The 12766-nt window shown below is 33.9% G+C and overlaps 1 protein-coding gene and 1 long non-coding RNA gene across 2 annotated transcripts in view; one reads left to right on the plus strand and one right to left on the minus strand.

Annotated features, from left to right (window-relative positions):
* The window catches only part of LOC144965487 (sodium-coupled monocarboxylate transporter 1-like), a 30383-nt gene extending 23693 nt beyond the window's left edge, over positions 1 to 6690 (plus strand). The window contains exons 7-8 of the mRNA XM_078900871.1: positions 1468 to 1597; positions 5324 to 6690. Coding sequence (XP_078756997.1) covers positions 1468 to 1597; positions 5324 to 6024 — 831 coding nt within the window. The 3' untranslated portion in view covers positions 6025 to 6690. The remainder of the gene's footprint in view (positions 1 to 1467; positions 1598 to 5323) is intronic.
* A 1814-nt stretch (positions 6691 to 8504) lies between these two features.
* On the minus strand, positions 8505 to 11507 carry LOC144965488 (uncharacterized). Its single transcript, XR_013644028.1, has 2 exons — positions 10338 to 11507; positions 8505 to 9641 (listed from the first exon to the last, which is right to left on the minus strand). It is a non-coding gene; the product is annotated as an uncharacterized LOC144965488 (long non-coding RNA).
* Positions 11508 to 12766: the final 1259 nt, after the last annotated feature.

The raw sequence follows: 12766 nt of genomic DNA on the forward strand, positions 1-12766 counted from the left end.
TTCTTTGATATTTGTTGGTAGCTCGTATTATTTTTTTTTGTGTGGAAAACTGATAATGACAATGTTGAAGCATTGGCCTCAGTTTTAATTTGCATCTGTTGCTGTGCCTGTGTGTGTATGTGTGTTTGTGTGTGTGAAATTAGTGCAGTGTGTGGCAAAATCAAGGTCTCCAAGTTGTTGTCATGGTGTCCATTGTGTCAAAATAAAGTGTAGAGTCGCACTAGTTTCAATAATGATGAGAAAAATAAGGTATGGAGAAGTGCCAGATGAAAATAGAGATCAAAAAGTCACGGGGTCAGTGCCAAGCTCAGGATCCGATTGACACGAAACCCGAAGCCTGGTTGAGAGAGAGAGAGAGAGAGAGAGAGAGAGAGAGAGAGAGAGAGAGAGAGAGAGAGAGAGAGAGAGAGAGAGAAAGAGATAGATAGATAGATAGATAGATAGATAGATAGATAGATAGATAGATAGATAAAGAGAGAGAGAGAGAGAGAGAGAGAGAGAGAGAGAGAGAGAGAGAGAGAGAGAGAGAGAGAGAGAGAGAGAGAGCGGTGGCTCAACCGACTGAGCGATCCAACCACACAAAAATATGTCTATCAAACTAAGTACCGATCTCTCTCCCTTTTAACTACTGTTGGGGTCACAGCGAGGCTGGCTGACAAAATCCCGCGAACTCTACACTGAGCGAGCAAATTAAGCTACCCGCTCTCCTGTGTATGAAATAAGACATGGTAACATATATATATATATATATATATATATATATATATATATATATATATATATATATATATATATATATATACAAATAGGACACACATGAGATATCTCCAATATTGGGTTGTATAAAGTTCAGAAAAATGTGGCGTGGGACTAGTATCAATAATGATGAGAAAATAGAGTATGGAGAAGTGCCAGATGAAAACAGAGAATAAAGGATTACAGGCCAAATTCAGGATCCGATTGGCACGACACCCTCTTAATGGTGTTTTTTGTTGTTGTTGAACATTTGCAAGGTTGTTTAGATTTAATTATGGTTTGAATTAACATTCCAAAGTTTGTTGTATAACATAAAGAAAACGTTTGTTTGTTTTTTTCCAGCCACACAAAAATATGGCTATCAATCTTAGTACCAATCGCGCGACTCTCTCCGTATTTTTATATATGGTACTGTACTAGTTTGAATAAAAAGATAAACATCACTATCTTGCTTTACCAATAAAAGAAAATGCTCTCAGCAAAATTTGTATACCCTTTCATTTTTTAGTTTAGTTACATAATCTGGCAATAGACTGTACTTTTCAATGAATTTAATGTTATAAAAGATGTTTATATAGTTCTGTTTATGGAGCCAAAAGTTCATGGGTCTAGAATTATTTTTTTGTCAGAGGGCTAGGTCTTTTATAGATATGGGGGTCTTTATTCTTTTCCTTACAGAAATGTCATTTCATATTGCATTTTCTATTCCAGGCTGGGATACTCAGAAACCCTAACCAGATGACCCCATTTTTCGTCATCCATTCAATGCAAGATCTTTCTGGTTTTGCTGGCATCTACATGAGTTCCTTGTTTAGTGGCGCCCTTAGCACTCTCTCTTCAGGTAATGTTAGTCAGTAGACTGTAAAACAATTAGGATGACATTTGAGAAAGTAGCATTATTTGATTAATGTCCGTCTGATGTGGGGTCCTTAGGGCTCTTGGGGGTTGGGAGAAGGGGAGACGATATGCCTTTTTCATTTATGCAATATCCCTAGCTATCATTGTATGTCCAGTCCATTGTTCACAATTCGCTTTTTTCCTCTTGGCTGATGGGCTCAAGTTTTTTCAGGAGTAATCCACTTTGAGAATGTATGTTCCTTAATAAACTTCTCTTCTTTTCTTCATTTAATTTATTAGCCGTCGCCTCAATGCGGTATGATGTGGCCCAATTTTTTAAGATGATTTTTCTCTTCTATTTTTTCTCCTTTTCTGGCACTATTTCATACACATCTTTTTGGAGTTTTATCTTACACCAGTGTATCTATGTTCCCCAATTTGTCACTTTGATATGGTCATCAAAATTAAAATGGAACTACCCATGTCGTTGTTCTTCTCGTGCTCAGTATTTGTTTATAGGGAATAATAGTGTGACGTCCTAATACTGCTTTCAATTGTAGTTCCCTGGAGGACTGGATACAAACCTTGCGCAACTGATCTCCTGATATTTAAAGGGATGGCATATATTATTCTTTAGTATAAATAAATGCTGATCGTCATTAAAAATCAACCATCCTAGATTTTTTTGCGCCCCATAATCTTAAGAATCTTCCTATACACCCTAATACTAAAATAATTATGCCAATTTTTGATTCAATATGTCATGGATTTAGTGTTAGTGCTCCGAAGGACTAGTTCGTGATAGACTTCTAAGGAGTTCTGAACAGGAATAGAGGATGGTTATGACGTCAATATTCTCTCCCTTTTAATGATCCAAACTGAGAGTTCAAAAGCGGAAACGCGTTTCTCTGTGAAGAATAGAAGGGTGACCTCTTTGGTGGAATGGTAGCACGACTCACAGGTCATGAAGAGGTCTGAAGTTCGATTCCCAGTCGAGGCAGTCTGATTTTATGGGATTTATTTTCCTTGTATTATCTATGTTTTGTCTGGCACCGTATTATACACATATCTTTAGGAAATTTGTGACAAGTTCGAGCTGCTGCTTTGCTTGACCAACACAAACGCAGGTAGCATTGTATATATTCTTTTTAGATCACCAATCACCCAACAATTTTTACGTCAATTGGTAGATAGGAGGGGGGAGGAGGGGGGGGGGGGGGGGGGGCAACGTCGACCTCTCTATTCCATCCGTGGAGGTAAATATCAAACTGGAATCCTCAAAGATCGTCAATCATCCAATTAACATAAGGTATGATTAAAGGCTAAGAACACGAAGCAGTTGACTGACTTCAGAGAAAAAATCGTTAAGATGTTTGTATTGATCAAAATCAGGTGCAACTTGACTGAAACGCCTATGTTGAAAGCTTTCTACTATAAATTAGAGAAATAGTTAACATAATCTCAAATACTTCCAGAAACAGTGAATAGGACAATCATTCAAACATTATTTCAAATTTATCATCATAATCTTTCATTAAGGATACAATACAAGTTGAAATCCATCTCTCTATGATTATGTATTAGATGAATTTCCGTTTAAGTGGTCATGCGATACGAAAAATCGACATTTTCATTGTTTGGATAGAGATTGTAGTAATCCAAGAAGATAAATAATGTACATGACTTGAAAAAATATTCACCCGTTGCAATGAAAATTGAAATTGGTGGCCGTCTTGGATTATTACTATTAAAAAAACTAAAATACTAACAGCATTAATAATAACTATGTCTATAGATTATTATAGTATCTATAAACGTGCACAGGCGTTTTGAGAAGCAAGACTTCGTTTTTATTTTATTCATGGTTAATTCCAGGAACGGGCAAAGCATAAAACAAAAAAATACACACAAAAAAGTTTCAAAATATCAAAAAAGAGCTTGTGTATCTTTTTTAAAGATAGATATTTTGTCTATTGATGTAGGCTTACGCAAGTTACTCACAATATCCGCCAGCAGAATATTAAGCACCAACATACAAAACTGTGTGTAACCTTGAACGGTTACAGTCTGTTGGTATGACTTAGTGAGAATAGATCACAAAAATAGCTGTCCATAAACAATAACAAAGAGATGAGTGACTTCAATTTTGTACCTTCTATAATTACATCTAACTTCAAAGCACCATATTAAAATCTTTAGGAGGAGTTAACTTTTATATGTCAAAATGTAACAATTTGAGGGAAAAGCAGTTAAAATGAAAAAGGAAATTCAGTCCAGTCTTCGTTGTAACTATCAGATGTGAGAATTTCTAGATGTTGGGTGAAACACATATCGGACGCGAGAAAAAATACTTGAGAAGTTTAGAAGCCTGCAACCGCCAGATTATAAATGATACAAATATGAAATTGTACCACAATCAAACCCAATTATTCAAATATTGTTATACATTAAAATATATATTTAAGAATTTTCATTCTACTATTATTTCAATAACCACACGTCAAAACTACCATATCGAAGAATTTGGACGTAATTCTTAAATTTTGATGTGATGTTTTAATACTTCATTTTACTTTACGACTGATCCGTAGCATTTTTTACCATGGTCCAATTGATTTTCTAATGTCTTGAATAGTGTGTCGAGCTCATGCATTTTGAATTGACCCTTTTAATGCTGTTTATGTGAACAATCAATGACCAAATTCTGTAATCCATGGGATTCAAGTCAGGGTACGTTGGAGACTATTCATCTTTGGAAATAAATCGAAGATTATTTATGCTCGTAAAGAAATTTATGTAGAATTGTTGGAAGCAACAAATTTATTCCAGACTTTGCCCCGATTGATCATTTTTTTTTCAACCAGACGCGGCAGCTTCTTACACTAGTAACACAGCACTGCTAAAACAATACGCATCGTTTGAAACTTTCCACATCGTGATATTTATACGAGTTTGGTATAACCGGCATAGTTTCTAAACCAATGAATAATTTTTTAGCAAACTTAGCAAGAATTAACTCAAATGTTTGTTATTCTTGCATGTAAATTTTCCAATATTTTAGGTTTCTATTTCGAACTGAAATAGCGTCGTAATTATTTCAATTTTTTTTCTCGAACCCTATATTATATTGGTGTTTATATCTTTTAGGGCCCAATTTGAGCTTTCCAATGATGCATGACCAAAAAGTGCTGATTTCACAAGTAATATTAATAAGGGATGAACTTCGGTGTTGGAAGATTTTTTTTTGCCGAGCTGGAATTAACTCACCTTTGGATAAGAAGTCGTAACATTAAGCAATCTGAACCATTATTATACGTTATAATTTGTATAAACTGAAAATTTGGTGTTTGAAGTAGCATAAAAATGTAAATAGCTCAATTTTGATATTTGGTGCCGAAATTGATAAAAATTGCCACGCATGTCCCCTAAAGTGTAACAAAGGCTAAATTAATGCTGGCTAAATTATACCATAAACCTTCAATTGCGGTTACTCAATCACATATGAGTCTTTATAAGTCGTGAAAGTCAAGCGACAGAGAACATGATCATCATTGAATAGGTGATGATCAGAGAAAGCTCATTTTTATACTTCAGTTTGGTGTACTTGTGTACTATTATACCTCCACTCCACTCAGATGTAAGTACGTGCCTGTAATCAGTGACTAAGCGGTATAAAATTTAATTTCTAACAGTTAATATATGTTTAAGGTTACTTCTTTATTATTTCCAGGAATCAATGCACTGGCCGCCAATACTGTTGAAGACATTCTAGAGAAACCAATGAAATCAGTCAGTGAGAAAACTGCCACAACAATTACAAAAATTGCTGTCTCCTTATACGGGACTGCAGTTGTTATTGTAGCTTTCCTGGCTAAAAATCTTAAAGGGCAGGTGACACAAATGTCAGTTTCTATTTTTGGAACTTTTGGCAGTTCTGTACTTGGTGTTTTTCTTTTGGGTTGTACTATACCATGGGTGAACAAATATGGTGCCATTTCTGGGGCAGTCATTTCTCTGGCTTTTAATCTGTGGCTGGCAGTTGGTAATAAGTTGCATGGAAGGAAACCCCCAATCCTTGAATTTGGACCAATTGACATGTGTTACAATAAGACTACGCTCGCACCATATTTAAATGACAGTACGTCCACACACACAACCCGGAGGAAATCCATAGATTCTCTTCCCGAGACGTTCTCGCCATACGATATATCATATGAATGGTATAGTATTTTTGGATTGCTTGTTTGTTACATTGTGGGCGTCATCGTTAGCCGACTCACACGACACATATTTCCAAACAAAACTGAACCCAAATTGATAATACCCTGTCTCCGTGAAACCTGGGGCCTTCATTCAAGAAAAATTGCAATTTCAGATAATGATAACTTGTTTATTGAGAGGAGAGTCAGTGAAACTAAGATCACATTTTGATCAGTACCATTGTCGATTTTACAAGCATATTCCTCTAAGTTTAGTGGAAAATGTGAAGCTAAATGCAATCTATGGCTTTTCCTTTTGAAAGATCTTTGTTTCGCCCATTACATTTGTGACCTAACGCTTTAAAATGTCTTAGACGAGTTATTAACTCTTGTTTTAATGATATTGTGATGAATGAGGTTGATGTTTATAATAAATTAATATGAGATATGGAGGTATACATCCACGAATATTAAAGGAATTTGCTAAGGAAATAACATTTCCTGTCTGCTACTTACATTAAAAATCCTTTCCTTGTGGTGTACTCCATGATGATTGGAAGAGTGCAAATGCTATACGCCAGTATTCAAAAAGGATGATTGGTGTGAACTATCAAACTACAGACCAATATGTCTAACATGCTTTCTATGTAAAATCTTAGCGAGTATAGTTAAGATAAATAGTTCCTTTTTATATATGAATGAATTGATAAATAATTGTCAACATGGATTAACTAAGTCATTACATGTGATGGATACTTTTATAAAATGTATTGACAAAAATGCAATTTTGAAGTTATTCAATTGAATTTATGGAAAGCTTTTGATTCTGTGCCACACAAAATATTATTTTTTAAACTGGAATTACTGATTATATATATATATATATATATATATATATATATATATATATATATATATATATATATATAAATGGATTGTATCTTTTTTTAACTGGCCGTACGCAATGGGTTGGCGTGGGTGTACGTTGTTCTGATTTCATATGCGCAACTAATGGTGTCCACCAGCAACATCGCACTTGGTCCTTTACTGTTCACTATCAGGTTTTTCTTATATTGTTATTCTTTCCACGTAAAGCAATTTTCTCGTATTTCAAAACATTTTAAAGAAGAATGAATTTCCCATATAAAGATGAAGATTCTATTCATCTACGCCTATTAGAATTCAAGATACAGTCGTTTAAAAATTAAGTACAACATTTGGCTGTCACAAGTTAACACAGAAAATGCGATGGAATTGTTCAAGTCAGATCCAAGTGTTTACAGATGTTTTCATTTAGCCAGAATACCATTGGCTACTGAGATTGAACGGAACGTTCGACAAGGACGTTACCGAATTGCTTATATACATTTAATGTTTTCCTTACAACGATGTCTTCAACTTAAACCTTCCAAAATCAACAACTGAAGACAGATACAAAATAATTGGCTACGTTGAAGCCGTCAGTAGAGTGATAGATGTGGCAAATGTGTTCCATGTCACTGAAAGAAATGTGCATAAACTTCTCAGTAAGTACAGACGCATTGGAATAGCTAAGGAACTTCAGAAATCTGGCCGTACTAGCATTGTTAACAAAGGAGAGAACGAGGAAATCATTGTGTTCACGAAATAGCCCTGTCGAAACTGAGACATCAACAAAGATTACAAAGTTTACACTAAGTGGGAAATTCAATCGATGTAATTTTGAACAAATTAATATACAAACAATTCTATTTTTAAATATTTTTAAAATCTTCTTTTCTTCTCTCGTTTGATTCAAGATTATAATTGCAAAGTTTTTATTATGATCAGTAATGAAAGATACAAACCCTTAACTTAATGATGAACGTCACGTCACCTTGCATTTCTTGTGTCAACTTGCGACAACCAAATTCCATCCTCCGATTTGAAATGGTCATATCTTGAAGACAGATAGCCGCAGACAAATACATTATTTGCCTTTAGTTGGGGAATTTATTCTTCTTTAAAATGATATAAGATACAATAACATTTATATAAACGCAGAAAAAATAACAACATAAGAACAACCTGAACTTTCTTTTGGAAGCGACTGTATAAATGATAATATATAACCTGATAATATAAATCCTAAATGCAAATTTTTTGCTGACGACACCAACATTTATGAACTGACCTTAGATAATCATTTCTTCCAAAATGACCTAATGTCACTATATAATTGGTCTGAAAATTGGCAGCTTTATTTCAATATTGCTAAATGTAGAGAGTGCTACATATTGGTAGGTCTAATCCTTTTTTCTCTTTTTACATAGGTGACAATAATATAACTGTTATACTAACTCCATAATCCAAACGAGACGTTGGGATCATCTTTGATAATAAAGTGTATTTTGATGGACATCTATATGATTGTATGAAAAGAGCAAACAAACTTGTGAGAATTATTTAGAAGCTTTAGTTATCTTGATATAAAAACGTTTGTCAAACTTTATAAATCTGTCTTAGGACATTGTCTGAAGTTAGGAAATAGCGACAGTCTATTAACATTGAGAATAAAAAGAGACACGCTTCTAGACTTTGCCTAATATTCGACCTCCATCTGATTAAAAAAGATCAAAGCACATTATAAATTTTCCTTCACTAAAATATCGTAGAATGAGAGGTGATCTTATCCACATATATTCACTCGTGCATGGTTCTTACAATATGGATTGTAATAATATTATAAATTATTCGCCTGAGGAGATACGCGTAAGATACTTGTTGAAAGGTGTAATTCGTCTATAAGGAAAAATACTCTAATTCAAAGAATTTTGGCAATTTGGAATAATATAAAGTTTGAGACAAAATCTCTATGATTCAATTAATATTGTTTAGAGTGCCATTTATAAAGAACTCACTAACATAATATTTGATTTTGATGAATATTGTATCATGACGTTGGATATTATTTGCATTTTGTATATTAGATAATTTAAAATCTCGATTATATAAAGTTGGAAATGTCACATAAATGTAAACAATGAAAATTACACTATGAATATTGACAATAATACATTTTGTTTATTAGATATTAATTTGATATTTTGAAATAGTGATTATATAAATTTGAAAAGTTGTATAAATGCATGAAAGTTTCACAGAGCATTTAAAGGTTCTTAAAACCTTAGGTCTTAAACGATATGAAAAAAATACGAAAAGATCAAATCAAACATTAATATGTAGCTTAAGCATGATTGTTATAACAATGTTATATTTCAACCAGAACAACCCCCCCCCCCCCAATAGAAACATTTGAACACAAAATTACATTAATATATTTCAATTTTATTGCATCAATCTGTTTCATAATATTCATCTTATTTTCAGATCTGATTAATGTTATCAATAATGCAAATCTGATGAGTAAATCAAAATATTTTTTGTCAAATAAAGCCCCAAGTACATCTTGTCTTATATTAATCACTGAATCTTGTTATATTTTATATCTTCAGGCAAATAACGGTATTCCTAGAATTTGGAAAAAAAATGAGAATATACTGTTATTCACTTAGACTCTAAAATAATTCCTTCAAATATAATTTTACTCTTACAAAAAGCCTGGCCAATTGAAATGATTTTACCTTTGCCATTTTTATATCTGAGAAAACGAGAGATGACTTTTCCCTTTGTTTTTTCACTTTTCTCTTCTTGACCAAGACAAAATCAGCAACGATCTTATTACTTTTCCTATCCCTTTAAAGTCAAGGGAGGATATCAAACATTAGTTTGCAGCAACTCTCGTCCATTTGGAAGAAACCTTGACAGCAAAGCGACAAGAGACGCCAGACATCCAATCAACAAACCTAGGCCCCACATGGCTTGCTCACTCTGTGAAAGATTATAAGAAGTAAAGATCTAACTCAGATTAGGATCATCCGACCATGTAAAAGTAATGTTATCAGGAATTGAGATAATAGGAAAGTACTTCATCCAGCAAATACCAGAGACACTATGACACATCGCCCGGAAACTACGGATGTTGTTTTCCCTTCTCGACGGTAACTGTCATTTTGCTATAAGTTTTAACAATAACGGGGGACAACAATGAGATTATTATTATTATTATTATTATTATTATTATTATTATTATTATTATTATTATTATTATTATTATTATTATTATTATTATTGTTATTGTTATTATTATTATTATTATTATTATTATTATTATTATTATTATTATTATTATTATTATTATTATTATTATTATTATTATTATTGTTCTTATCATTTGTAACAATCAACCAGTACAAGCGGAATCAGTTTGTAAGTCATGCTACACTTAACAACGCTGTTTAGCATTGACCTATCGTAGAATTTTATTGCTTCTCTGACTACTAGGCCGCGATTCAGACAAAATCACTACCGTATGTTTAGTAGATAGTTTTAAATTAGAATCAACTCCACTGATAATAAATACTGAATAACACGGACCTAGAAAGAATGGCGATATGGTGATAACCGACTTTGATATCTTTAGAACAGTAGGGTCCAGCAGTGAAAAAATAATTATCTTTTACTTACCAGTACCGCAGTGAAAGGAGCCAACATTCCTCCTATTCTTGCCATCCCTAATGCGATACCCATAGCTTGAGTCCTAACGGATTGAAATCAATGCATGCAAGGATTTAGACAAATGCAGTAATCGCATATTAAAAATAGGAGTCCTGTTGGCTTATATCTCAGTTTTATTTAAACACGTGCTCTGATATATTGCGATATCCACAAAATACTATGTGCCCAAAGAGCTTTTATGGGGTCCCAAGTCAACAGTAACACTCAACTTGGTGGACTGCACATGATGCCTATTAGTCGCTATTAAAGCCATCGTCAAAATTGATCTAAACACACAAAATGCACCAAACCTGTTCAATGTATGTGTTGTGTGATACAAGCAAGTAATTTGTAAAATTAGAAACTACATAAAAATACAGATGTAACAAAAACCTTGATAACATCATCAGTTCTTCCAAAACTATTGTAACCCTCTCTCTTTTGAATCTCATCAGCGAGAGGATACTCAGGCTGCAAAGAATTCAAAACAATGCTGCAAGAATAGTCCTTAAGCGCAGCAAGAAACATCATGCGTAACCCCTGCTAAAAAAGCTTCACTGGCTTCCTGTTAAGGAGCGAATATTATTACAAAGTTCTGATATTGTGTTTTAAATGCCTCAACACATATCAACGAACTTATCTTTATGATATATTGGAGTTAAATACACCCGATCCCTTCGCTCGTCACCCATTGGAAAATTGCTTATCACTAAAGGAAAGAACTCGTACGTGTCATGTGGAGGACGATTCTTTTCTAGAAACAATTCAGCCCTCTGGAACAAACTTCCAAAAGAAATACGGCTTTCTTCATCGTAAGATATGTTTAAAAAGCATCTTATGAATTTGTTGTATTCCAAATTGGATTGTTGATGGCCCTGTATTATTCACAATGTAAAACACGTAACCCTGTGTAGAATATTATAGAAATTGAAATTGTCCCAACTATCGGGAACCTCTGTAGTGTAATGATTGGTTATCAGTAGGTCTGAGGTTCGATCCCCAGTCGAGGCAGACTGATTTTAAAAAATGTTTTTTTCTTGTATTTTTCTTTTTTGCTTTATCTAGACCTTTCATACAAACTTGTTCAGATCTTTATCATTTACCAAACGATAGCTTATTTTTTTCCAGAGACGGTGGTGTATCAATTTTTTAAAACATTTTTACCATATAATGAGAAGCCTTCAAAATAGGGAAAAATTGGATTGAGCAAAAACTGGCTTGTACGGGGGATCAAGGAAGGCTAGATTGCTAGTGTTCATCTTTGCCAATTTTGCCTTCACATGTAGATAAATAGAGCCTCATGTCGCGAAAATTACTAACACCTTGACCTCCTTGAAATACAAAAAAATAAATCGAGTCGAGAAAAATAATTTCTAATTGAACAAATGGTATTGTTGAGATAAATATTAATACCTTACCGGAGTATCCGTCTCCCTAAAGAGGTTGAATGGCATGGAACGCCATTCTTCACGATCAAAGGGCCAATACCGAGCAGTCGATTATCTTTATGCCAGTTGTTGCCTCCACATTTCCTATCCAGGACTTCCTTGGTTTGCCCCGTGCCTTTCTGCCAGCTTCTTTTCCTTCTAGCACTGATTTTTGGATGGTGTTGTGTCTCCGGATGTGTCCAAAATAAGTCAGTTTTCCCATTTTAAAAATTAAAATTAATTCAATAATAGATACACATATTTTTCTGTGTGGCCAATGTTGGCCCTTTATGGGAATGTGATATGGCCTAAAATACCAAATGTAGAAAATTGACCTCGCCATCCCCCATAGAAAAGCTCCAAGTTTTCGCGTTGGCAAAAAATGATAATTGTTATGCAAACCATCTTTTGGAAGGTGATGCTTACATGGGATTTCTCAAATAGAAATTCAATGTAAAAACAATTTGTACAAACAAAAGAGAAGCTTAGGTGAAGGTTGAGGTCAGTGGGAGATGGCAAATCGACTATTGTCCAGCATGTGAGCGCTCATTCACACATAAGTCGTGAAACACAATCGATTTTGAATCGTTTGAGAATTAAGATACTGCTTCATCGAATTTTCCCTTTTTCCAAAGCTCAAACGTTATCTGAAAGGAAACTTCTAAAAATGAAGACGAATGTCATATGTGATCATGGTATCAAGACAAAGATGCTGCATTTTACTATGACGCTATTCAATGAAGAATCACGTTTTGATAACATCACCAATCTAGCCGCCTTGTTCTGAACATTCTGCAATCTTTAAATATTGTAATTGGGACTACCAATGAGCAGCGCATTGCAGTAGTCAAGTCTACTAATAATGAAAAAGTGACATGCGTTTTAGTGATTTCAGTGTCAATCAAAGACCTAATACAAACTCTAATCAAACTAATCAAATGCTTGTCAGAAAAAGTTGACACTTACAATTCA

This window comes from Berghia stephanieae, chromosome 2, assembly GCF_034508935.2.
Source record: "Berghia stephanieae isolate SIO BIC M18660-M18661 chromosome 2, UCSD_Bste_1.3, whole genome shotgun sequence".
Classification (NCBI taxonomy): domain Eukaryota; kingdom Metazoa; phylum Mollusca; class Gastropoda; order Nudibranchia; family Aeolidiidae; genus Berghia; species Berghia stephanieae.